This window comes from Eumetopias jubatus, unplaced genomic scaffold (assembly GCF_037043125.1).
Source record: "Eumetopias jubatus isolate StellerSeaLion01/CBP00866 unplaced genomic scaffold, mEumJub1_p1.0 scaffold_6, whole genome shotgun sequence".
Taxonomy (NCBI): Eukaryota; Metazoa; Chordata; class Mammalia; order Carnivora; family Otariidae; genus Eumetopias; species Eumetopias jubatus.
This window is the reverse complement of record NW_028274812.1, coordinates 50,098,172-50,125,699: the sequence shown is the minus strand read 5'-3', so window position 1 is coordinate 50,125,699 and position 27,528 is coordinate 50,098,172. Positions and strand designations below refer to the sequence as shown.

The following is a 27,528-nucleotide window of genomic DNA, read 5'->3' as shown; positions in this document are numbered from 1 at the left end:
ACAAATAAATAAAATCTTAAAAATAAAGAATATTAAAAAACCCTGTGGGGAGGGCTGGGAAGGGGAGAGAGAGAGAGAGAAAGAGAGGGAGAGAGAACTCATAGTATTTTATATACTCTGCCCTTGCATACATTCAGATTTTGGAAATTATTTGCCATATTTACTTAATAAGCGTCCTCACCTAGCTAGTAAAAGGACAAGGTAGAAAGGGCAAATCAGTAGTTGTCCCTGGTTTATCTGTGGATAAAGGACTAGGAAATCGGGAGGTCCGGCAAGCAGCATTCTCTCTTCCTCCAGGTGAACTGATAGAGGCTTAGAAAAACAACTGTGCCCTGGCCAGGGTGGCCTAACCTTGCACCTCTCACTTTCCTCCTGTAGTTATCAGTTCTCTGAGGAGTGGTTGTCGCTGTATCTAGGGTTGACAGTCATCATAAAAACGAAGGAAAATTTATGTGGCAAAAAAATTACACTTCATTAAACTTTGGAATGAGGAAATATGTGTGTAGGGTAGAATTATTATTTTTTTAAGTTTATTTATTTTTTTAGTAATGTCTGCACACTCATGATCCTGAGATCAAGAAGTGCACCCTCTTCCAACTGAGCCAGCCAGGTGACCCGAGAATTATTATTTTTTAGAAAATAAGGAACATCGTTCATTCAACCTTCACATATTTATTGATGGCTACGCTTGTGACAAGTAGAGTTCTAGGCACTGGGGATACAGCAGTGACTAAAACAAAAATCCCTGCATTCTTGGAGTTCAAGTTCTGGTGGGAGATGTAGAAAACAAACAAAATAAATTAGTTACATAGTATTATTAGGAAGTAGTTAGTGCTAAGGAGAAAAACGAGGCAGGAAAGGGGACCGTAGAATATCAATGGGGATGAACTGTTGAAATGTTAGATAGTAGTCCAAGGAAAGTCTCACACAAGGTGTTTTTGAAGTAAAGACTGGATGGAAGTGACAGGTCAGCCATGAGGATATGTAAGGGACAACTTTTAAGGCAGGGGAAGAGTAACTGCAGAGGTCCTGAGGTGGGAGGGTGCCTCGCGTGTCTGTGTCTGAGGAACAGCCAGGGGGTCAGCGGGTGAGCTGAGGGTGTGGGGGAAGCAGCTGGAGATGAGGTCATGGAGAAAACAGGCTGGTTGTGTTGGGACTTACAGGACATGGTAAGGATTTTGGCTTTCAGTCAGAGTAAGAAAAGAAGCCACCCAGGAGTTTGGGCAGAGGGATGATAAAGTATTTTATAACCTATATTTATTGAGTGCTTCCTCTGTTAGACTCTATTTTAAATGCTTTATTTGTAATCTTCATAATAACCTTGTGAGGTAGGACCCACTATCTTCTGCCACTTTACAGTTGAGGAAACAGGCCCAAAGAAGTTAAGTACATTGCCTGAGGTCACACAGCTAGTAGGGACTTGGCCAAAATTTAGACCCAGGTCACTCTTTACAACCTCATTGTCCTGATGCCCCAAATGCTTAAGAGACTGAGACCAAGTTCCTTTTTTTTTCTTCCTTGATATCTGTATTTCCAAAGCACACTTACAAGGAAATTCCTTCATACTCATTCATAAATATAGAACTTCGTCACTTAAACTGATAAATATTCCCAGTATTCTGCTTTGTAATTTCAAGTTTTTTTTAAAAAAGCCTTCAGATTAGCATATTAACAAGCATGTTGACATGTTGCTCTTTAATTATGCAGACAGCTATTTCTTTTTTGCTCCTAATATAGAGGTTGATTGGGAAACATTTTATTGCTTACAACCTTACCCTAGTGCTACCTAAATCACCACTATATGATTTGGCATCTATAATTTATCATTGCCCTCTGCTATTAGATGAAATGCCCTTTAAAGCATTCCATAGCAAGGTGAACACAAGTCAAGCTTGCAAAGTTCGAGAAAAAAGAATTGCAAAGAGTCATTAAAGAATAATGAAAGTTGATTTATACAGCATACAATATCAGGGCTGCCCAGTTTAACAAATGTAATTATTCCAAGTCATTTTCAGAAGGCATCTAAATGTCAGCACCTCATTTTCATCATCTTTTAAGGAATAACAACAAAAATACCTTATTTTTATAAAGTCTCTAAAAGCCAAATCTTTAATTTATCTTCTGGATTTCACTAAAGCTAAGGCTGAAACAATAGACAATTTTAAATACAGGAAACCCAGATTCCTTTTACCGCTTTGTGGCTTTAACATTCTACTGCTGTAGCCAAGAGTCCTTGGCTTCTGGGGCCAACTGCCTTTTGCATGCTGATTTTCCAGAGAGAGTCTCTTAGGAGTTGTTACTTCTGAGTACTATCTACCATGACTTCAGTCCCTATAGGCAGCGGGGGGGGGGGGGGGGGGGGGGGGGGGGCGGAGTTTGGTAATGAAAACATGGGGAAAAAATATCTCCCAGTAGAATCATCAACTCAATTTCATTTTTGTGTTGCAGCCAGACCACTTAGCTGTCCCTCCAGCTGCCTGCAAACATATATGCCTCTCAGGTGCCTATCGTTGAAGGACTACAACCCAGACCTTAAGAACAAGAATAAAGTTTTCTATCGTAGTATTTTTCAGTACAATGGGTGATGTGTGAGGAGGTGTGTGTATGTGTGCACACAGCATGCCAACCACTCAAGGATTCGTGGCATTTAGAATAAGGGAGATGGTCCCAATAGAATTCTTTCTATTCTTCATAAACTCTATTTAATTTTTCCTTCCAACCCCTCAGAACCAAAGGGACTAAAAATCCTGGCCTTAAGACCTCAGAAACCATATTACTGAGTTATGTGAAACAGGAATCCGGGACATTTTTGGTACTGATTTTTACGTGGAAGTTATTTTGATATGGAAACAACTAAATCAAATCTAACAAAGGTCTTTTGAGAAGAAATGGTTAAAAGGGCATGTTTTGTGGCCAGGAAAACCACAGCAAAGTATTCCAATTAGGAATAAATTAAAGAGTGCTATACTTTTCTGGAAGGGCCAGGAAGTCAAACTCTTGGCCTTGAGCTGCCTCTCACCCCCACCCTCGCTGACCCTGAGAACAAGTCACTCCCGCCTCTTTGTGAACGCAACAGTTGGTGCCAAGTCTTGCCACTCCTCTGCGGAAAAGAGCCAGGGATTTTCACCCGAGGCTGCCAGCCAGCATCAAAGTCAGAGGGAGGTAGCTGAGGTGCCAGGGGGCTTTCTGTAGTGCCCTCATGCCAGCTTTCTGTCTACAAAGGAAAATTCACTCAACTCGCGAAAGCCAAATCTGACATATTTAAAGGTCTCCCAAAGAAGTTTCATAAGCTGTTTTTCTACTAGAAGAGTAAGCGCTCGTTTCCCAGATTATGTTTTCTCTTTTCCTTAAATTCAGCAGCGCTCTTAATCCATGACACTCATTGGCATATAAAACACTCCTGCTGTCTTCCATAATCAGTTTAAAGCTTACAGCCGTGACATCTTGGTACTTTATGTTGATTGATTGCCTTTCGCAAACACCTGATGACCATTTGTTTCTAACATTCTTGAGAAAACCTGTGCAGCTGACGTGAGAGGTTAGTGGGGGAACAGGGGCAATGAGGTAAGGGGCCCAAGACAGCTGAATTCGATCACGATGTCATGCACTCTTGAGTTCTTTATCATAGAGTATTTTGCTCTTTGGACAGCATCCTAAACCTACCTGTCTTTCAAGGTCTAGCTCGGTTCCCGCCTCCCGCCCAAAGCCTTGCCTGACAACTTAAGTCCTCACTGAGCTCTTCCTCTGGGACCACCCGAAGCCCTGTTATGTGTGCAGCTGCTATGGCATTTGGATATGTCATCATACGCCACCATTGATGCACTGACTTTTTCCAAGTCAAGGGCCACGTGCTCTCTCCGGCTTGCTGACTGTGCCTAGCATAGTGGTGAACACACGTGAACAGTTGGTGGTAGAAGTGAGTTGAACTGACACAGCCTTTTTCATCATTTCTTCTATTATCCTACCGAAAGCTGGAGTTTTATTTCTCCCTTCACTATGGGTCCCTCAGTGACTCAGAAGCATCCAGAGTGAGCTGCAAGTTGGATCACTCCTGGAATAGGCTCATCACTTGTGTATTTTGGCGTGGACATCACTTTTCTCTATCAACCATGGAAAATGGGAGACGAATTACATCCCTTATGATTGCGGTCATTAGGGAATCAGCAATGAGGATAAGGAGGAAAAAATAAGTAATGGAACAGAGAAAGAAAATAAATATAGAAAAGGATGAGAGGAAAAGAGATGGGGGAGAGGCAAACAAAGACAACCCACCAATCCTACTCTGATGTAAATAGATTTTCCTTTTTAATGACATAGCAGAAAGACTCCTTGCATGTGCGTTTAATAGATGATGGCTTGCACACCTTAATAATGTCAGCTTTGTAGGGAACTGTATGCGGAGAGAAGTGCCTTTTCTGGGTGAGTTAGGAATAAGCTGGAGAGGCAGTGACTTTGGGGGAAAGTAAAAGCAACAGCCTAGCAACACTGGCGCATTGTGTGCGGCAGTAAGAAATGACAGCTCAGAATGAGGCAGGCTCCTCTCTCATGTGATCAGCTTGCTATGCCCTCAATGAGTCCATGAGATTTCGTGTTTTATAGGTTGAGCTTCCCACTGGCAGCAGCTGAAGCAGTTCATTATGCACATCGGTCACGTGATCCACTTCATCAACCAAATGGAACTGGGAGAATAAGTCACCCTAACAAGATCCTTCAGTGCACTCTTAAAAACTACTTACAGATGTACTCTTCCTCTGAAGGGATACAATGAGTTTCCTTGTACTGTGCCACATGATACAGGAAATGCATTATCCCCCTCCAAATTCAGACATACCAGGAGGAAGCACGTGAAAAGAAAGCAGCTCACAAAAGCACACACAGCTTTTGCAAAAGTCCTGAGAGGGGCTCATACACCAATTTATGACAACGGCAGATAAAATCCCAGTCCTCTGAAGCTCGGTTCATTACCAATGCTAATGTCCACACAGGGAAAGGAAACCCCATTGGTATTCAGCGTCTACACAAACACTGCTAATGCTTTTTATTTATGGTTGTCACTGAGTCCCCTCAGCAGTATGCCAGATCTCCATTTGTGTTGTAACTTTAGCTACTTTATGGGCTTTCATGACTAGCTATGTTATGTACCCATAGGCGATTTGTGCTTTCAAACCGTGGCTGGTAACATAAGCAGCCACACTTCGGATCTCGAGTCAGGGCAATTTCGTTCACATGCAGAACAGGTAGAGTGAATGTTTTTGTCGGTAGTCCAGGATTAGATTCACTTGTCACTGTTAAATCTTCTGATTTCAGTTGGTGTGATCAATTTATCATTCATTCAGTCAGACAACAAATACTCATTGAATACGTACCATGTGCCAGGCACTGTTCCAGGTACGGGGGATATAACAGTGAACAGACAGAGTCCTACTGTCATCAAAAGGTACATTCTAGAGGCGGACAGGGGGAGGCAGTAAACTAGTAAATATGTAATATGTCAGAGAGTGTGTCAGTCAGGATAGGCTAGTTATCTTGTGGCAATAAACAACCCATCGCAGTGGCTTAAAAGGACAAAGTTTATTTCTCACTTACACTGCATGTTCATTGCATGTCAGCTGGGGGCTCTGTGCACCTTTACTCCGGAACCCAGGCTGCCTGGAGAACCATCACCTGGAGTATGGCTAGTCTGCATGGGAGAGGGAGTAGATACAGTGGTGAATTGCACACACGTGGCACTTCTACTCACATGTCACTGGACAAAGCAAGTCACGTGGCTGCATCCACCTTCAAAAGGTAGGAAGTGCAACCATACCATGTGTTTGGGAAAATCAGACACGCTTTGTGGGCAGAACTGTCCCAGATGATAACAAGTGCTATGAAGAAAAAATGCAAGGTAGAGGAGATGGTGTACGGGCAGGTGGTTTCTGCTTGATGTGGAGGGTCAGGAAAGGTCTGTTTGATAAGGTGACGTTTGAGGAGAGATCCTAAGAGAGAGAGGGCCATTTGGATGGGGGTAGAGACTACTTTCTATGGAGGATACAGCAAGGGCAAAGTGTGCCTGGCATGTGTGAGGAATTGCAAATTGAGGTGGCCAGTGTGCAGTGAGCAAGGGAAGAGCTGTAGGAAATTAGGTCAGAGAGGTCATAGAATCGTAGGACACTAGGTAGCACCTATGACATGGGCAATGGACATTGCAATTTTTTGTGTAAAGACATGGTCTGAGCTAGGTTTTAAAAGGGTCCTTGTGGCTGCTGTGTGGGCCCAGCAGGGAGCAGTTAAGAGGCTTTTTAAATAATCCAAGTGAGGTAAGGGGTGGATGGGTCATGGTCAGATTCTGGGTATAGTTTGAAGGTAGAGCCAGCAGAATTGGGCAGTGTATTGCTTAAAAGAGAAAGAGAAGATTTCAGGATGACTTCAAGGGTTTGTTTCTTCTAGTAATCCTTGGATATACACGAGGATTACCTTGTATGGTTTTTTAGAATCTTCACATTTGGCAATATCACTACAGTGTATAACCTCCTCCATAAATGCGTTGAGAGTTGGACAGCCAAGTGGAGATATGGATGCTGGGCAGTCAGCTTGAGTTATGCACCAGCTAAGGGACTTATCTCCCCACATTGGCCTGATATGTGCTGTCCCTTAAGGTTTATGATCCAAGTTCATTTGTAAAACCAGAGAAATGAACTTCATAATTACAAGCAAAAAAGCTTATGACCTCATCATCCCCACCTTATCCCACCCCTCCATTCCTCCGTGAACCTTAGATAGCACTACCAAGAAACCCACCTATTACAACACGAGGTCTATCCTCAGTGGACGCTAGTATAGTGATATGTCACCTCCATTCCTCCGAGAAATTGTTTGAATAGAAATCTTAATAAAACAACATTATGATGTTCTTCTGAATAGTGTGTCCCCTCTTTCTGCTCACCCTGTCTTCTTGTAACATGGCTCTCCACAACACTACCACACAGTAAATGGCATGAGAACTCCCTACCACACCTGGGCGTTCTCATAGATCTTCTCCAGAGGAAGAGAGCATAGGTTGAATGCAAAGTTTGCAAACTACCATAAGGGAATGAATAAGTAAAGGTCAATGCTATTTGTGAAAACTATATTTTTGCAGTATTGGTACTCAAAAGCATTTATGCATTCAACCAATCTTCTTGAACTCCTATATGTGCCACCACTTCTAAGGTTCTAGGCACTGAAGACATAGCCATGAATAGAATATATAAGGAATTCTTATTGTTGGAAACTGGGAAAGTGTAGAAAAGTATTTTTTAAAAGATAGAATTTCCACTAAAACAATGCTATTCCACTAAAACATGCTATTAATATTCTGGTGCCCGGTCTTTTTCTAAGCATACATACCCTTCCTTTCTGCTTTTCTGAATAAAATTTACAACTTTAGACTTATATAATACATTAAAACATTTTTCCTTATAAAAACAAATCATAGCAGATGTACAGTATTTGTTGAATGAATTAATTGTTTATGGAAACAATAAGTTATACAGAAGCAAAAACTCAAAAATGAAAGTCAGCGATAATACCACTACTAAAAGATAATATCACCATTAATAGTTTGGGTTATTCAATATGGTTTTGAATAGTCAGCACATTTTTACAATATTGCTCCATGACAAATGATTTTCTTTTTAAATGAAAACTTTCTCTTTTTTTTTTCTAATTACAAAAGTAACATGCCGTTGTAGCTATTTTGGAAAATACTGAAAATGAGAAAAGGAAAAACTAAGTCATTCAGAGTCCCACTGCCCAGTGGCAGTTCTGTTTTGAACATTTTCCAATTGTCAGGGGGCAAGAATTCCTGTCGCCTTCCATGGTCCTTATAGCTGGACTAAGAATCAAATTGACATAAGGCAGATTAACAGGAGAAAATCAAATTTAATAGCATACACACAGGGAATCCACACAGACATGGAAATTCCAAAGACAGACAAAATGAGGTCTGTATGTCATTCTGAACTAAGAAGGGGGTAGGGCCTAGGACTTCAGAGGAAAGGAATGTACTTCACAGGGTGATAAGAAGAGCAGATGATTGGTAATTAGATATTTGCCCTGCCATACAGATGGGTCACCCAGATAAAATTTATCTCTGCTAATAACCCTTACTCTGGGAAGAACCCCCAGTTTAGATTCTTCTATGTAGTTAAGGAAGGGACAAAGATTTCTCTTGAGCCTGTAGGGTCTTGATTGCCTTCAGCTCAGAATAATCTTCATGCCAAAGTGGCCCATCTTGGGGTGGCATGCCCTTAGTCTCTACACAATCTTTTCAGAAATTTTTTACAATCTTTTCTCTGAGCAGTACAGTAGGTTAGTTAAGAACCTGGGCAAGTTACTTAACCTCTCCGAGCCTCAGATTCTTCATCTATAAAACAAAACTAGTAACACCCAGTTTGTAAGATTGGTATGAGATATAAATGAGAGAAAACATACAAACTACTTCGCCCAGTATCTGACACATGATAAATGCTCAATATGAGAACTCTTACTATTTTGCAAGATATTCTACATAGCTGGTCATACTTCATATATACATTTTTACTCCCTTTTTTTTTTAACTTAACATCGTGTCATTAAATTTTAAATTTTGAGACAATTTCAAATTTTCAGAAAAGTTGTGACTAAGGTACAAAGACCCTTTCTTCCCCCAACTGTTCGAAAGGATGTTGCCAATCTGATTCCCCCATCATGCCTGAATATCATAGTGCACATTTCCTCAAACAGAAACATTCCCTTCTAGAACTCCAGTCCAAACAGCAAAATTGGGAAATTAACATTGACACGTTGAGGTCTAATGTTCAGATGCCAATCAAATTTCTCCATGGCTCGATAATGTACTTTATAGCAAATGGATTCTAGCTCAGAACCACATGATGCAATTATTTCTCATATCTCCTTAGTCTCCTTCAGTCTAGAATATAGCCTCCTTTCCTTCACTTCTATATCCTTGACACTTTTAAAGAATACAGACCAGTTATTTTGTAGAATGTCCCTCCATTTGTGTTTGATGTTTTTTCATGATTAAGTTCTATGTCTTTAAAAAAAAAAAAAGTTCTATGTCTTTGTCAAACACCACAGACGTGATGCTATGTTCTTGTTGTTGTATATTATGAGCTAGCATAGCCTCTTTGGCTGTAAGAACCTGTGCTGGACCACCTTCCTACACAGATACCCCTCTCATCCCTCCTGGGCTCTGAAATCCTATACTGAGTTACCTCTCTGCAGGGATGCCCTCTTCACACTGTCTGGACTCAAACACCCCACATACGAGGTTAACCCTTTGTAAGAATAATCCCCTTGCCCCACGTGGGCTCTGAAGCCCCATGCTGGGCTGCCCCCCAATTCCCAATCCTCAACCCACCCAGGATCCAGCAACCTGCACTGAGCCATCCACTCAGCCAGCTTTGGTTCTGACACTGAGCCAAGCCAGCCCTCTGCAGGAATGCCCCTCTTGTCTTGCTTGGGCCCAACACCCTGCACCAGGCCTCCCTCTCATCCAGATGCCCTCCTCACCCCAATTTTCTGGGGTTCTAATTCTTTAAAGATTTGTATTCTCTCTGTATCAGTTTTTCCTCAAACTATAGATATCTCTGTATATATTATTGACGGTCCATCAAATACTGTTTTCAACAACAATCTAAAAATAATTATACAATAAAATATAAGCTTATTTGGTTCAACCAGGATGTTTATTTTATAGCCACATACTCTTTAGTGTCGGTGCTTTGTGTTTAAAATTGGGTTGGCAACACAACGATCATTAATGTGGCAATATGCAACTTTTAATGTTTTGGTAATCTTTAGATTGGCGTTCCTGGCGTCAAAGTAACAAAAACCATCTTGCTTTCTGTTTGATGAAAATCATAGTGAATTCTCTTACCAATCAGAAAGGTAAAGTTGCTCTTTTTCAGTGATCAGATGCAATTTAGTCTCTTAATGTATTTAATAAATTTTGATTTTCCATCCTAAAAATAGCCATGCCACTTTAATTGTCACAGGCTAATGAGAAAAGAGCTGGGCCGACTTAACACATAGATGATGCGTTCATGCAAAGTGAAGTCCAAAGGAATTGTGGCACCAGCATAAATGAAGTTTTACAGTAGTTCAAAGAGAGAAAAATGGAGAGAAAATTGAGTCATTACAGGTCTCATGGTTGCATAGGCTGAACTCAAAAGAAGCTAGGCAAAGCAGTCACTTAATTCAGATTATAAGCAGATGTGTTGGTTTGATTCTGTGTTTGACATCCCAGCTTGCAAATATTCTCCATGAAGAACTTTTCTAAAGAATTGATTTATCAATATAATAAATATTATATTTTGGAGTGAGCCATTTTTAAATCATTGGACCAATTAAAATAATCAACTGATTCAAATGAGTAACCTGATGGGAGGAAAAATTATAATAATGATAATGATTGAGAGTCAAAGACTGTCCGTCACTTTCAACATCAAATATTTAGGTCAACAATTGAAAGATAAAATGCAAAAAAGCATCTTCATTTGCTTTTATACTGACAGGTATAAATTAAACCCAACATTGGCTATTTCATCTCAGCAATATATTACCCCTTTTACACTAAATTATTGTTTTTTATTTGAATTTATCTGGTGATGTCATTTTTATTTAATTTGTAAATTTGATTTGTTCTACTAGTTTATTTTTTAAAGATTTTATTTGACAGAGTACGTGCATGAGAGAAAGAGAGAGAGCGAAAGAGAAAGAGCACGAGCGCACAAGCAGGGGGAGCAGCAGAGAGAGAGGGAGGCAGACTCCTAGCTGAGCAGGGAGCCCGATGCAGGGCTGGTTCGCAGGACCCCGGGACCATGACCTGAGCTTAAGGCAGATGCTTAGTTGACTGAGCCACCCAGGCACCCCCTTATAGTTTTTTTAAATTGCAAAAACCACATACCATAAAATTCACCATCTTAACCAATTTTAAGTGTACAGTTTGGTAGTGTTAAGTATACTCACATTGTGCAGATCTCTAGAACTTTTTCATTTTCTGTTCCTATAGCTTTTAGTGAGCTACGAGTATGAAGCATTTATACCTAATCATATATTGGTACATATTTAAGGAATGATATAATGAAAATTACTTAAGCCAACATGGGGGAAGTTTCAGGAGAACTTTTTCCTTTGGGGGGAAAAAAAAGTTTGAGAAACACTAATCAAGATGGCATCTATGTTTCAATTAAAATGTTTGCTTAACCACCCCCCCTTTTCCTTCGTGGCTAGATAGCTTGGAGTGAGCTGTTTTGGAGGTGGACAGTGATTCCTCATTTCTTGAAAAAGCAGAGCCAGAGGAGAGCATAGAGGTTTTCCCGACCTGAATTCAAAATTTCCTTTTTAATAATAGGTATAATATGAACACAATACTGCCTTTCAAGTTACTTTTCAAAATAGTTTCAAATCCATTATCCTATTTTTGAGGCCCCATTGTGAATCTCTAAAGTTAGTTTCCTTTAAAGTCAAACATCATGGCTAAGTTTGAGATGTTATACCTTTAATCATCCTAGCCAGTGCTGCTGAGAGTCTTGCTCCTTAGTGACCTGACAGAGGGGAGGAAGTAGGCTGTGTCCAGGGGCTGTGATTGTTCTTTGAGTCTGCTGTGGTCCAGGCGTTGGTAAGAAAACAAACGAATGCTGATGATCTCCTCTGGAAAACTAGATGGAAGTGTTTTTAGCTTAAAAGCTCAGATGTTGACCCTCCTAAGGCTTCATTTTTTGTTGTTGTTAGGATTTGCTATTTTACTTTTCGGAAATAAGAAATTATTCAAAGTCCCCATAAATAATCGTTGGTTATGAGGGAGAAAGCAAGAAGGAAAGGGCAAGAAAGGAACATTTACTGAGAACTTACTACCTGCCAGGCACTATTCTAGAAGATTTATATCATCCATCTTACCTTATCCTGACAGTCTTTCCGGGAGTCGGTTCTGTCCTCCTTTTAGAGCTGAAACTCTGAGAGGAAGTAACTTGCCTAAGGGCACACAACTTGTAAGTAAGTGAACTGGGACCCACACTCAGGTTTGTTTGATTACAAAACTACTCCGCCTGTGCAAGCGAGAAACTTGTTAAGACACTTGTTAAACTTGTTAAGACAGACTCAGCGTGGTCAGTGCTCTCTGCCACATATCTTGCTTGGGGAAACTGGACAATGTCAATATTCATTCATGGAGAGAGTTTCCTTGCTCATTCCAGCAAATTATCATTTTCTGCTTTCCCACTTACTTATTTGTAGATTTGGCTGACAGGCTCAACTTCCAACATTCCCCACTCCCTACTTAGCAGAGTCCAGAAACCCATTTGCTTTCTCCCAGCAGATCCCAGCACCGGCCAGGTCTCTGCCTTGCCAGATCATTGGAGGGTGCAGTGTGAAATGCACATCCTTACCTTCCCTCTCACTGCAATACTGTCTGGCCCTCTTGCCGGATGGATTAGGCAGTCTCTCTTTCTTTGACAGAGAGAGAGAGAATGAGAGCAGAAGCAAGGGGGGCGGCAGGCCGAGGGAGAGGGAGCTGAGCAGGGAGCCCGATGTGGGACTCAGGGTCCTGGGATCCAGCCCCGCGTCGGGCTCCCTGCTTAGTGAGCAGCCTGCTTCTCCCTCTACCGGCCCCCCATTCATGCTTTCTCTCGCTCTCTCAAATAAATAAAATTTTTAAAAATTAATAAATAAACCAATAAATGACAATGCAGTCTGCAGGGCATACATCAGCTGTCTCTAAAGAGAGCCTAGAGGGGTGCCTGGGGGGCTCAGTCGGTTAAGCGTCTGCCTTCTAACTCGAACCTGAGAAGGCAGACGCTTAACCGACTGAGCCCCCCAGGTGCCCTCATTTATTAGTTTAATACGTACGCTCTGCAGTGCTTTTCCATACTTTTCTATTTCTTACATTCTGTCTCCTAATCTTGGATCTCACCCATGTGTTGGTTTATAGGGATGTTGAATATTATAATCTAAAACGTGTGTGGGGGGAGGAGGAATGAGCAAGTCTTCTGTTTGTTAGGAAAAATGTCCAGTCAACTGCTTGTTTGAGGGTCTGACCTTGAAACTGCATAAATGTGGGCTCAGGCCTGGGTCATCATGAGGGTCAGGGAAAAGGGAGCATCTGGCCCCCTGGCTTAGCATTTACGGGGTACTGCCTTGATTTGGTCTTGTCACGTGTCATGTCCTATCCTAGATTTTAAATAATTTTATCTATGTCCTAGATTTTATATTTATTTATTTTTAAAGATCTATTATTTTAGAGACAGAGCGCCTGCATGTGCAAGCAGGGGGAGGCACTGAGCGTGGGGCCTAATGCAGGCCTCAATCCCACCACCCAAGAGTCGGATGCTCAACAGACTGAGCCACCCAGGCTCCTAGATTTTATTTTATTTATTTTTTAAAAGATTTTATTTATTTATTTGACAGAGAGAGACAGTGAGAGCAGGAACACAAGCAGGGGGAGTGGGAGAGGGAGAAGCAGGCTTCCCGCTGAGCAGGGAGCCCGATGTGGGACTCGATCCCGGGACCCTGGGATCATGACCTGAGCCGAAGGCAGACGCTTAACGACTGAGCCACCCAGGCGCCCGGGCTCCTAGATTTTAAATAATTTGAAGGCAAGAGTCATGTATCACTCACCTCTGTGCCAAACATAGGACCTTGCACACAGTAGGCATTTAATACCTAATTGTAGATGGGTTGCTGATCTCTAGCTGCTGCTTAGCTCCCACTGTGTGACCTTTCTGGGATTAGCTTTTGAATACCTGTCTCATTAGAAACAGTAGCATGATGGAACCAAAACCTTTGTGCTCACGCTGGGACTTCTGCTTCCTGTGCCTTTTCAACGAAGAACTGTATGCTGGTATCCGAAGACCTTAGTTTAGAATCTTAAATTTTAAAAACCTGGGTGTGGAACGCCCCCCCTCAGTCACTGCCCAGCCTGGTTTAGCGCCTGAACTTGGGGATACTCTTTTGCCTCAGAGGGTTAGTGCAAGAGACTTTTTCCACCGCTGACACCAGAGCTTATTTCTTCAGACATTCATTTTTTATTTATTAGTGTATATAAGGTAAGGGTGTGTGGGAAGGGGCCACCAGGGCATCGTCTGGGGGGGGGCTGGGGCTTGACATGGAGCAGGGGCACTGGTGCTGGGCATCCTGGGGGAGGAAAGCAGGGGCGCGGGCCGGAGGGGGAGCGCGTTTGGTGCTGCTGAATACTAAGCGCTGCTGGACGGTTTTGCCCCCAGTTCAGCTGTTTTGTCCCAGCCTAGTTTAGAATTGTCTTGTGTTCTTGGAGTCTGTTGTGAATGGGCATCCTGTTTTGAAAATCTATGCGAAGCTAGAATGGGAGCCATTTTCTTTTCTTTTTTTAAATTTAATTTTATTATATTAATCACCATACATTACATCATGAGTTTTTGATGTAGTGTTCCATGATTCATTGTTTGGGTATAACACCCAGTGCTCCATTCAGTACGTGCCCTCTCCAATACCCATCACCAGACTAACCCGTCCCCCCACCCCCTCCCCTCTAGAACCCGTTTTCTTTTAGCCACAAAGTGAGAACAATGAAAATAAGACTCTCCTAGTTGATCATGATTTTTGGCGTTGTAACCACAAAAAAGGGAAACTTCTCTTTTTAACTTGGGAGGATTTTATAAAATCTCCATGTTTTGTGCACATTTCGAACATGAGACTCCACCATGGCAGAACCCATCTGAGAGGGATTTAAAGCTCAGGGAAGCGCTTGGCCACTCTCTGCAAGCTTCTGAGTACCCGAACTTTGTAGATAACAGATTGGAAGATAGAATCAGTTAATCCCTGAACTCAAGGAACCCTTGGCCTGTATCCCAGATAACACAGGACGCTGGAAATCGGTCGGGTCCCAGCCTCGCCTAAACGCATTTCTCCTCTCCTCGGAAGAGTGCCGCTTTTGACCACCGCCAGCCTGAGAGCCTGGCCTCCCCGTGCCACCTTGATGCTCTCAGGGACAAGTGGCCCTCCATGGAGGGCGTTGCCCGCAGGGGGCAAAGGACTTGCAAGTACCTGCGGCCCAGCTGCTGCTGAGCCTGCAGACTGGCAGCCAAGCCCTGCGCCAGCTTTTTCTAAAGCAGCCCTTTTGATAACACCAAAGCTGTTTCCCTCACTAGAGCCTTGGGCTGATTGAGCCCTGGCCAACTTCTCAGGGTAACAAAGAGGAGGCGAAAGTAATCCAAACACAGGTTTTATTATAAAAACCAGGGAGTGAGAGAAGTATGTTTATTCTGTAAGATAACACACCTGCTCGGTGCCCGGGAGGCTCATTTCCATCTGTTGCCATGGCAAACTCGTTATACTTCAAGGCCATGTGGCTTTGTTTCCTTTTGAGATCCGGTCCTTGTCCTACCTTTTCTAACAACTCCAACACAATGACATGGAAGCCTGCGACAGCATAATTGATTTCTCCTTCCCGCTATCCATGGTTTACATTTGTGCGGCGCGGGACTGAGGCTCCCTTCTCCTTTGAACTCCTAGCTAACCGTGAAGGCATGCTTCAGAGAGCCGTCCTCATTAACATTCCAGGTCCCCTTCCCCGTCAGTGATAAACAAGCCCTGCATCAGTGGCCTCCTTGCTTCCACTTTTACAAATGAGTGGCTTGGTTCCATGTTCTGCTGCCGATCCAGGTGCCCAGGCGCTCCGTGCGGGGCAAAGAAGCACGCGGGAGAGGCTAAAAATAGAACAGCAGTTTGGACGCATACCAGAGCAGCTACTTCATCTCAACTTGCTTTGCACACGAAGCCTAATGGGCTCCATCAGGCCTGAGTTCTCTCTCGCGCCTTCTCCCCCCACCCCCTTTCCCCAGCTGCCGCCTACCATCAGCGCCTTCCTGGTGAAGGGAGCAAAGGGAGGTCAGGCAAGGGACAAAACATGTGTGCCCTCGTGGTTTTAGTTACAAGTGCCGGGGGATCGGGGACTGCAATTATTCCTTCCATACGAGCGTTTCTAGAAAAGAGCAGGCAGCCCCGGCACATGGTCACCTTGGCCCAGGAACACTTTGGTCTAAGACTCTCTCCTTGTTTTAGCAGAGGCTCAAATATCACTTCCTAAAGACCTTGGTGAGGGTGACCTGGACCCACACTCATATGCTCCTTGAGAAGTGACACAGGGAACTCAACTACACTGAGTGTCCCTCTCCCAGGTCCCACCTGTTTGGCTAGAGGTGAAGGACTTGGGAGCAAATGCACAGTCACAGATGGAGGGGCTGAAGTGCATGTGGGTGAGTTGGCAGCACATGAGTGCCCAGGGTCCATGAAAGCTTCCCAGCTCCCACCAAGTATCCTGGGATTCTATCTGAAAGCTTTTTCCAATAGAAAATGGAACAAAATCAGTATGGAGTTCAGAACATGCTATCCTGCTGGGCACAGGGCCTCCCCAGATGCCAGCCCTATTGATTGGGCTAGGCTCTTTGGTGTTGTCCAGGTGCCTCCTGACAAAAGGGACTTTTTCTGCAGCCTCCCTCCACCCCACCCTGGCCCCAACTCAAAGGAGAATGATCAGGACCTATACCTTTCTCATTTCTTCATCTGAAAGGTAATGCAGATTTTCCAAACAGCTATGCATTATTCCAACAAGTGCTACTCTTATCAGATGAGAAGCACTGTGGAGGAAGATGACTATTACAGGATTTAAAAATAAAAGCATTTTTCATTGTTCTTGCTGTGGAGATTGGCCAGATAAAACTAAAACAAAATTGATCTAACAGCAGATTTTATCTGTAAGCTTCAGGAAGTTGCCAAGGTCTTTTAAATTGTGCTTTGGTTTTATATAATACTCGTATGAAATAAATAAATATGCCAAAACTACTTCAAGAGAAGTCACACTCCATCTAATCACAGCAATAATTAATTCCCCAAAGACTCTCCCCCAGAACAAGTTGCAACATGATCATTTAATCCTCCAGCCACCAGAGGACAGAGGTGCATCTTCCCTCAGGCCTCCTACGTTCATGAGGCTCAGTTTACCTCTGGGAGATGCTGGGTCATTTGTTGAACAAATCTACCGTCGAGAGCCAGAAAGCTTTCTAGGTTTGCCAGATAAATGTCTGCATACTAGACACCAGGATATCTGGGTTCTAGTCCTAGGGGGAACTTAAAGAAGCCATGGTTTTGGGGGGCCCCCTCTCTGCATGCATAAAAGTACACTGCAGAGGTGCGTGATTTCTAGGGGCCTTTCAGATTGAAAATTCCAAATGTTTCCAGAAATAAGTGATTTAAGAATTAAATTTATTTTGGTGTTTCTTCCTTTCCGGTTTTTGTTTTTGTTTATTTGGTTGGTGGGCTCAGATAGAGCTATTCATTTTGAAAAGTAGCGCATAATTCTTCAGGATGAGAGGCAATTCTTCTTTGCGGTATTTTCCCACAGTCTAACCTTCCTTGTCTTTTCACTCACCATGAGGAGGTGGGGCTCACTGATTCTTCTTGGTTCATTAGGAAGAAACAGAAAGATCCTGTGTTTTGAGAAACTCTTTCTGGATCATTTCCCAGTGATCACAGGACTTTGCAATCCCTTTGGCAAAGGTGATGGTGACAATGGGGTGTTTGGCAAAGTGGTGGAGGAGGTGGTTAATGAAGTGGCTGAGGTTAAGAAAAATGCTCTTGGCAAAACATCATGAAGCAAGGTCTGGAATGCTCAAAGCGGAGGGCTTCCCTCCCTTGCTGAGACGACTGAGAAACACTCAATCTTTAAATAGGTGATTTATTTAATAGGAAAAAAGAAAAGAGTATCAACAACAATCATTTTTCTGAGCACTGAAGTGAGAAATAGCTAGTCTAATACTTAGATTGTAGCCATGCACTGAGATGTCTCTGGATGATATAGAGGTTAAGTTAAACTAACTAGGCATATGTACATTTAGTCCCTGAAATTAAAAATTACATTTCAAATTTTAAGTTGGTTACTAAATATTAGACAAGCATCTAACCTTGCATTCTGTACACCTCACCCCTAAAATCAGTTTCGGTCTGAATAAAGCCTTGTGGCCAAGAGGTTATTTTTTACTGAGTCAGCCCTACCCCACATCCACCCCCGAAATATCTGCAGATGAATGCACGAGGACAGGGATGACATCTAAATAAACCAAGTGTTAATCTTGGTGTCAGCGCTCTCAAATAGTTGTTAAAATTCCTTTGATGTCAGTGGTCAGCAGATTTCATAGAAACTTCAGGGGTCAAACTTTCATCACCTGGTCAGGTGCTGTGTGTGTGTGTGTGTGTGTGTGTGTGTGTGTGTACTTTTTGTTTTGTTTGTCTTTTTGGCTACCAGCGCTACCAGCTCTAACAGTGTGATGACTATTTGTGGAACACCAGGGACCTTCCCTCGTCACTCACCTGGGGTGGGAACAGTGGCTGAGAGCTCAGGCCAGGCCTCTGCAGGGAGGAGGGGTAACAGCACATTATTAAACCCTTGCAAACTAGAAACATTTCAGAGAAATGATTGCTGACGTCCTTTTATTTACAATTGTGTGAATCCTTAATGATGGTGTCACCTCCAAAAAAGATAATAAAAAGAGGGGCACCTGGGTGGCTCAGACTGTTAAGCGTCTGCCTTTGGCTCAGGTCATGATCCCAGAGTCCTGGGATCGAGCCCCACGTCGTCCGGGCTCCCTGCTCAGCGGGAAGCCTGCTTCTCCCCTGCTTGTGTTCCCTCTCTCGCTGTGTCTCTCTCTGTCAAATAAATAAATAAAATCTTCAAAAAAAAAAGATAATAAAAAGAGAGAGAAGCCTCGAAGTTTGTGTTTGGGAGGTTTTTTAGGCATTTTAAATTAATCAAACCAGATAGTCCCACCAGGTCTCAGATGCTACAGCACCAAAGATGCTGGTGATAGTCTTACTTCAGGTAATGATTACTTCAAAAAAAACTATACTAGCTTTTTTTCCCTTTTCCTGTTTTTTTGTTTTTTGTTTTCTGTTTTTAAACAAAGACATTCACCTTACCACCCAGTAGACATCGGGTAACAAATAAATGAAATTGTGTCCTTTGCAATTCATTAGCAAACCTTATTTATAGTTGGTATTTGTCTTTTCCCTACGGTGACATACAAGGGGTGAACTATCTCGTAGCACCATTGAGCCTTGTTTTGGAGATGAGGTACACAGGTAACAGGAAATGGTAGCTCTCTCCTCCCACCCCCCCACCTCAAAATCTTCATATTTCTTACTACTTAGCCCATAGCTAACGTCACCCCACCTTGCTTTAGAGCTTATGTAGATTATATATATATATCTCATATACGGATATGTTTGTGTTTTCTTGAGATCAGATGAGCAAGATATATATGTTTCTAAAATTACTAATGTGAGGGTACTGCTGATCAGATTTAAAAAAAGTGAAAAATGTCCCTGTTGGGAAAATGTAATTTTATCCTCCGGGCGATATAATTACGAAAACTCAGTCATTCTTCAAAAGAGTATTTAGAACTTAGGTCCCAGACCTTAAAACACTTAGGGCCCTCGAGATACCTCTGTCCACGTCATTTTAGAAGCGAGTCCTCGGGGTTTCAGGTGAGTGAAAGGACCTGCGTAAGGTCACACAGCTAGTTAGTGGTAGGAGCAAGACTAGAGCACAAACCACTGCTCCGGCCCGCCTTCTACCGCAGCTGTTGTGCTTCCCATCCACGGATATTCTTACGTGCACAGCCAGGCTTGATTTAGAGTCTACTTAGAATCATGGCTGTGTGGTGTACAGGAGTGGTTTTGTTAAAAAGTTCTACCGCAAGAATAAAGCTTTGAAGATTAGGTTAAAAGGGATTGTTTAACTATCTGGCTCTAATCCTCTCATACAGACCAGTCAGTTACATTCATCTAATATTGCATCTAAGCAGCTTTCCTGAAGCAACTGCCCATGTCACTAGGAATTAACACACATCTATCTCCTTTGAGATAAAGCAAAATACAATCTTACAAAAGAGTAAACATTTTATTATTTGTACACGAATCAGGTTGGTCCGAGGACACGCGAGCATCTGGCTAACTCATAAAAGTAGCTTTAAGCAACGGGAGGGGGTTTGTGGTCGTTCACTGTGACATCATTTCTCTATCTACTGGCTAAGCAGGGAGAGGCATCAGACTGTGAGGAGCAACGTGCTGGGGGCATCAGAAGGAGGGAATACAGAACAGCCACAGCCTCTTTTGGAAAGGCAGGGTCTGTGGAGGTCTCCGCAGAAGTCGTCTGCAGGATAGGCCTTCCGGGGTGGGGGGAGCCCTCTGAGAGGGACTGCGAACAGATGGCCTCTGCTGGAAGAGTCTTGTGGGAACAGGATCTGCCCCCCAACACACACACACACACACACACACACACACACACACACACACACACGGCATGAGCCCAGGGCTCTGGGGACCGAGGGTGTCACAGGGGCACCACCTGAAGCGTGGGCAGGGGCCCCCGGGGAGGGGCTATGTACTCTTCTTCCCTGAGCAGCCGCAGCAGGATGTTTTTTTTATTCTTGGGCCAGCTGTAGACGTGAGTGTTCTGAAGCCAGGTGGGCACGTGCTCCTATGGGAGAGGGAAGGACAGGAGTGAAGGCCTTGAGAGAGAACCCTGGATTCCAGAGCCCAGGCTCAGTTCCCAAACATCTATGGCTTCCCTTCGTGGGCGTGCCCTACTGACGTCTCCTGGGAGTTGTGCTGTTTGGCTTTTAGAAGGGGTTAGCATGTGCAATGCTCCTGGCTTCGGGTGTAAGCTGTAGATCTCATTATGGAAACCACATGTGTGAGGCATTTTCTGTCAGCCTCCCAGGCTACCTGCCCTTTGCATTTCAACGTGCTTTTCACCACCTTCACATAAAAGGGGTAGGACAGAGGTCATGCAGAGTGATGGGAATTCCTTTGTGGCTTCAGAAGAAGTATGCCAAGGCTATGGGCTTAATCTAATTCATTATCCTTTCATTCTAGCCACACAGATCTGGCCTGCAGGAGAAGGAGCCCACCAGGTCTGTGATCAGGCAAAAAGCAGAAACTAAGCCAGGGATCGTGAGGGTGCTGATTCAGACTGCCCTCACGGAGTGGACATTCGGTTGGGGAGACAGACACGAATAAGTAAAATACATAGTGTGTTTGATGGTGATACATACTGTGGAGAAAAATAAGACAGAGAAAGGGGAGAGGGAGTACTGGACAGGGCTGAAAGGTTTGCAGCTTTAAGTGGAGTGTTTAGGAAAGGTCTCACTGAGAAAATAAGCAAAGACCTAAAAGAGTGGAGGGGACCCGGCTTTGTGGATGTCTGGGTCCAGCCAGTGCAAAGGCCCTGTCGTGGGGGCGTGCCTGGCCTGTTCAAGGAGCAACAGGCCAGTGTGGCCAGAGAAGAGTGAGTAAGTGAGAGTAGGAGAGGAGGTCTAGAAGTAGAGGGGCCTGAGTCAGCTAGGGCCTTGTAGGTCTTTCTCTGAGTGGATGGGATCCCTTTGGAGACTGCAGAATAAGCTTAGAAGCAGCACCTGCTACGTGTCAGGCATCATGCTGGGTGTGGATGACACCCAGATCCAACAGACACAGTTACTGCCTTGAGGAGTTCCCGGCGTAATGATGGAATGTAAATGAAACTGTAAAGAAACTATTTTCTAGGCAATGGTGTACCAAAGGGGCAGGAGGTGGGAGAAGTCTGCCCTGAGCACAGGCAGCGAGGGGGTTGTCTGAAGAAGTTTTAAAATAACAATAAAACCAACTAAAAGTCAGTCTCCTTTTCCATCACTATGTTCCCCCAGCCCCTCCCCTCCCAACCACATCCCATTGACTCAAGGCACTAGAGCTAAGAGTGCTCAAAAGAGGAACAATTTAGTATATTGGCAAGGGAATGAGAGGGCAGCGGAATCTAGAGAGGTTGGGTGCTAGAAGGTAAGCAAGAGTTGACTACCAGACAAGTGAGGGAAGGGCACTGCAAGCGGGGGCAACGTGTGAGGCACAGAAACATGAAAGAACATGGCAGGTGTGGGGGTATGCTGAGATAGTCCAGTATGGCCAGAGCAGAGTCACTGTGCACACAGTGGGGAGAGAAGCCTGAGCAAGTGGGCTCAGCCCTCTTCTAAGGGGCCTCATCTGCCACGCGAAGAAAGGCGGATGCGATCCTGGAGTCAGCTGGAATCCACCACACAGTTTCCAAGCTGGAGAGAGACAGATCAGATCTACATTTTGGATGTTCCTCTTTGATGGTAGAGTAGAGAGAGGGTGGTTAGTACAGGGTCAAAGTAGACGGGAAGGCCAGTAAGGAGATCCTGCAGTGGGAGCAATGAGAGCCTGGGGCAAGGGGCGGAAATGCGCTATCGCATGGGGGCTGAGCTTTGGGACCCTGGGTCCTCTCAGCTGGTCTCTGCCTCCTGCCCCATACAAGTCTCAACGCAGTCCTGACATTTAGGGCTCCTCCCGGGTGCAGCTGGGCCTGAGCCCAGGGTGCTGTGTTCTGAGTCTCAAGACATTCATTACACCTCTACCTTCTCCTTGCCAAGCCTGGAACGTGGCTTCAGATGGTTTTTGTCCCCATGGCCCAAACCTGCTGGCATGTTCTTTTGGTGTAAAAACCCTCCCATGAACCACAGCAAAGCTCACTTTGGTCACTGTGTAGATTTAATTCCTGTCATCTACAGATCTGAGAGCTGAACTCTGTGCACCAAAATACGTCTGTGGACAGTCAGCAAAAAAATGTACATATCTTGACTTTTATGTATGAGAGATAAGAAGTATCAGATGAACAGTCTTTTTTTCTCTCATGAGTTAAAACGCAAACTACTTCTTTGTGTGTAATGGCTGTTTGAACAATTAGGACAGCGATGGTCCATCAGATAACAACTTAAAACCTTCCTGATTCCTGATTCATGCTGCTGAGCTGAGTGCTACAACCTGTGGATCTTTCTGGTAACACTGTTATCTCTAAGGACTGATAAAGAGTTCACAAGCTTTTCCACTTAAAATCCCAGATAGCAAGCACACCAAAGCTTGAATTGTAAGGTTTTTTGCTTGCTTATTTTTTTGTTTACCTTCTTAGCATTCGGGAAGAGCACAGGAATGAATCTGAAATTCATACTTCCTTGTTTTATGAACTCAATCTGCATCTGGAACAGAAAGAATTTGAAGGTTTGATTTCAGGAATGAGGAGGAGGAGTTAATGGCACCCAGAACCAGGCAAGTCCTGACAGCATTTTTATTCTGATTTCCTTGAGTGCCACACACCGAGACTTTTAAGGTCTCCCCATTACACATGCATGCCATTCACTCAATTAATCATTTATTGAAGGCCTATTAAAGGTCACACTCTGTGCTAGACTTTGGGTTTCAGGGGTTAGGATACCTTCCAGGGCGTGCTCAGCGGGCTTGCATCGGCTCACGAAAGCCAGTTGTATGCCTCCCTTCCTAATTCTGTGTTCAGTGATTTTACACTGGTAGCTTGAAATTGGCCATGATGAGAGTACTTATACCATGGAAATGGGGAAATGCTACAAATCAGGTTTTTTTTTTTTTTTTTGAGAACCAGGTTACCAGAACACTGCTGGCACGATTCCTAACCTTCCAAAGCCAGCAGATTGGTGAGCAGGAAGAAGGGTAAACTGCCAACCACAGGGCACTGTGAAAAGTATATAATTGCTGTGGAAGCCCAAAATGGGGGCCATCCATTCTGCATCAGTGATTTGAAGGGCAGTTACAAGGGAGGTGTCACTTAGATACTGAAAGACAAGAAGTTGGTCAGGCAGAGGAAGTAGGGGATGAGGGGAAGGACATTCTCAGTAGAGGAAACAGCATGAGCAAATGTCTGGAGGTGTGAAAGAACGTTGGTGGGGTTGGGACCAGCTAGCAATGCTTTGTGGCTGGAGCACAGGATGGAGTGGGGAGGGAGTGGGAGATGAGACTGGGGGTCAACTGTGAGGAGCTCTGCCCGCCACACTGTAGGTTCCCCACACAGTTCCAGTTTGTTCTGACACCGCGGTGGCCCCCAAAGACTTAGCTGCCAAGAACTCTATCAAACCCAGAATTTTCAAGGTGAGGGGAGCTGGAGTCTTCCTAGTGCTGTGACCAGCACAAAGCTCTCAGTCATCTGATGACAAGGAGATGAGGAATTATGTGTTCCCAAGTATTTCATCTTCCGATTGATTTTTTATCACTGAGAAGTCTTCATTGTGCAGGGGAATAAAAACAGGACAGAGAAGAAAGTGACAGTGGTGACAGCTGGTTATTGAAGTCACCATAGAAACCCCCTCATAAACACACACACACACACACACACACACACACACACTCGCACACACGAATGCTCCACAAGGTTTTTTGTTCTCAGAACCACTGTCTTAGTTTAAAATGATCTGTGTACTGTGCAACATGTAAACACCAATCACCAGGACAAACACGTGAAAGGAAGGGCACAGGTTTATAAGTTACAAGGGAAGAACTGGATTTAGTCTCTGACTTCCATCCAGGACACTGAATCCGTAAAGTTTTGCTTGTCCACTAAGCCGCCCAGTCGGCTGGCGACCGAACAGCCGCAGTGTATGCTTTCTCTCTTATTTCCAGATCTGGGCTTTTTGTGAGGTCACTGGCCCTATGATGCCGTTACTCATGGCTACCTCTTCATTCCCTCTGTCCTAAAGGCTTCTGCTGCCCGGAGAGGACCTGGAGGTCTTCTTATCTGGCCTCCTCAACCCCTCCAGTGATAAGGAAGGACCCAAGGCATCGTTGTCCCCAGAAAACTGAGTTTGGAGGCAATCTGGCTCCTGGCGGGGCACCATCAGATAGGCTCTGGGGTTGGGCTGTGTTTTACTGCCTGGCATTGCCGCACACCAGCAGAGCTTGTCAGGTCCCCTCAGGAACTGGCAGGGACCGGAAGCCCATCCCACACACCAGCTGTCAGCTCCCAGGACCAGCAGGCTCCTAGAGATGCAGACAGGACATGGAGTGCTTTGGGGCCATGTAGACCTGCAGCAGCCAGCCGTGACCCTTTGCAGGGCCCTGCCCATGGGCTGTCAGACTGGGAGAGGATGGAATGGCGGACGCTTATCTCCTGATTCCTTGGCCTTGCTCTCTGACCTTACCACCCTGCCTTGGCCTTTACTCTGGGTTGGTTCTAATCACAAATAAGTGGTAGGCACTTGCTAGAAGAGGAGACAGATGGGGAAGCCTCACCCACCCACCCACTCTGCCTTTTTCCTGTGCTCCTGATCCACAGGACAGACCCGGACTTCAGTCAGCTTCCCCTGAGGTAAAGCTGCCCGTCTCAGGCCTGCCTGGGTCCTGCCTTGTGCCGCTTACTTATTCCGTCTGGGCCACTTCAGCGTCCTGCCCCATACTGCCGTCTTAGTCTGTGATCCTTTCTGCCCATTCCAGGTGCCTGTGGAATGTTCCAGTTGGAATGGAGCTTACAAGTTCTAGTCCAGTGGATGTCAAGCCTTTTTAAAATCTCAGAATCTTTGGTAAACAAATAAGCCTGAGAAAGGCAAACCGGCTCTGGCTGAGGTGGGGTGGGAGGCTCAGAGCCGCTCTGACCCCCAGCACCGATGGGCACCCAGTAGGGACTCCACAGAACATTTTGAAAGTCGCAAGTCTATTCCAGCGTCCTAGTGAAGCGGAACTGTCTCCACAGCATCTCTGTCATCCTGGAAAGCAGGGAGATCACTAGCTCACAAAACAGCCAATTCCAAAGCTGGGTGATATTTTTGGTCAGAATGTTCTATCAGATGCCAAGCAAGCCTATCTTCCTATAAATTTCTCCCACTGGCTTTAATTTGGCCAGGCCCCATGGTTCAGGTGTGGCGGTGGACCGTTGCGCATCTATCATGAGCTCAGAACAATCCCTCCCCTTGATCTGAGCATCGAGATGTGCCATATACTTCACAGGCATTATTTCATTGAATCTTCACAACACTGTAAGTGTCAGTGACCCATCGTATGATGAGGGACACGGAGGCACAGAGAGGTTTAGGCAGTTGGCCCACGGTCACCCAACTATACACGAGGAAGCAGAATTTGAACCAAGTCCATGTGACATAATAGCATGCGTCCTTTCCACTCCCATACTCTGCGTCTAAGTCAGGGGACAGAATAGGACACAGATGCAGGAGCCCGCTCTCCTCACAGCCCTGTCCCCGGCCCCTCATGGGACTGCCCATTTGTTGGTGAACAACCAAGCCAGCAGAGCACTGTTTTCCAGAGCCTTGGGAGTTAGAGTTCACAGATGAATCTCCCCTTGCTACTGACAGGAACTGAGTCCCAGAGATGGGGTCACTTGCCCACAGTCCCGAAGGTTGCCAGGGCCAGAACCAACATTGCCCACTCCTGCCTGGGGTTCTTTACCCCTCACGGTGCCACCTTCAATTGGTCTCTAGCGGAGGACAGGCCTTCACCGAAGAAAGCGCCCCTCTGTGAGGGGCGGCGAGGTGCTGCGCTCCCCTCACCACTCACCATTCGATGAATGTACTTAGTATGTAAGCCATGCTCATCCTCGTCCAGATGCGACTCAGCACCTTCCACGTCCTGTTTGTATTTGGGGCTGATTGCTACAATTATCATCACTGTCTTCTGTTAATGAGAGAGAAAGCATGTTTATGGAAGTGTAAAGTGCGGTCCATTTGGTGAAGGCAGGCTGGAAACCGGCCAGCAGGGCTGTAAGCGTTCTGCCAGACTCCCGACTGGAGGGCCCGGCTCCTTCTCCGTGGAGAGTGAAAGGCCCCGTCCCCCCTCTCGGGCAGACTCCTGCCTCCCCTTCTCCCCTCCGTCTCCCTCCCGGCTCCCTTCAAACGCAGCTCTGCGAGAAGCGCTCCTTAAGGGAGGCGGTGCTGCCCACCATTTTGCAGAGTCATCACTGACAAACGTCTGACGGAAGGCCGAATCACCAAGCAATTCCGCATGGTGGCAAAGAGGCTGTGCAAGGGCGCGGATGAAAAGCCCCCTCCCTCTGGCCGCTGGAGGGAAGCTGTCGTTCCTGCGCTCCTGACCGCCCTGCTTGCGCGCGTGCCCTTCGCACAGCCACGAGGAGCGGCCCCCTCCTCAGAGAGCGGACATCAGGCTGCAGACAAAAGAAACCACAAAGCCCCAGCCTGCTGAGACTCTGTCCCCCACTGCTCGCTCCAAAAGCAGCAGCTGAAGCAGCCGACACGGACACACTGGCAGCAATCAATTTCTATCTTGTTAAAGCACAGAGTGTCCCAGTGGTCAGTATAGATTCTGTCAGTGGAAAACAAATCACAGGGCTGCGAGTGGGCGCCTGGGTGGGGGGGCGGGGAGGTGCGCGGCACGGGCAGCCTCCCGGGAAAGCTCTGGAACCCGATCCTGCAAAACACTTGGGGTGGCTTCGGATTAAATTGAATTCTGTCGCTCCCACCCTACTCCCTGCTTTCATTTCCTCTTTTCCCATTATGGTCAAAAAAATTGTTTGCTCTGATTGTTATCAACCACCTGTGTCTGGTTTGACCGTTATTTCCTGCCTGTGCATGTCCACGAGGGTGACCCCATCCTTCCTTTGCAGGTCTCTGCACGGCTGCCAACAAGGGAGGCTTTGTTGGGACTTTCTCAGCTTTGGAC

At 45.1% G+C, this 27,528-nt stretch overlaps 1 protein-coding gene and 1 long non-coding RNA gene across 3 annotated transcripts in view; one reads left to right on the top strand and one right to left on the bottom strand.

The window, feature by feature from the left end:
- The window catches only part of LOC114209908 (uncharacterized), a 92,852-nt gene that overhangs the window by 55,021 nt on the left and 10,303 nt on the right, over positions 1-27,528 (top strand). The window lies entirely within an intron of this gene.
- TRAF3IP2 (TRAF3 interacting protein 2) overlaps positions 20,310-27,528 on the bottom strand; it is a 41,201-nt gene continuing 33,982 nt past the window's right edge. Inside the window, exons 7-9 of one of the 2 annotated variants that reach the window (XM_028104146.2) lie at positions 26,410-26,526; positions 23,001-23,075; positions 20,310-20,530 (exon numbers count right to left, since the gene is read on the bottom strand). In XM_028104146.2, coding sequence (XP_027959947.1) covers positions 20,384-20,530; positions 23,001-23,075; positions 26,410-26,526 — 339 coding nt within the window. In that variant the 3' untranslated portion in view covers positions 20,310-20,383. The other variant, XM_088023888.1, reaches the window with a different exon arrangement.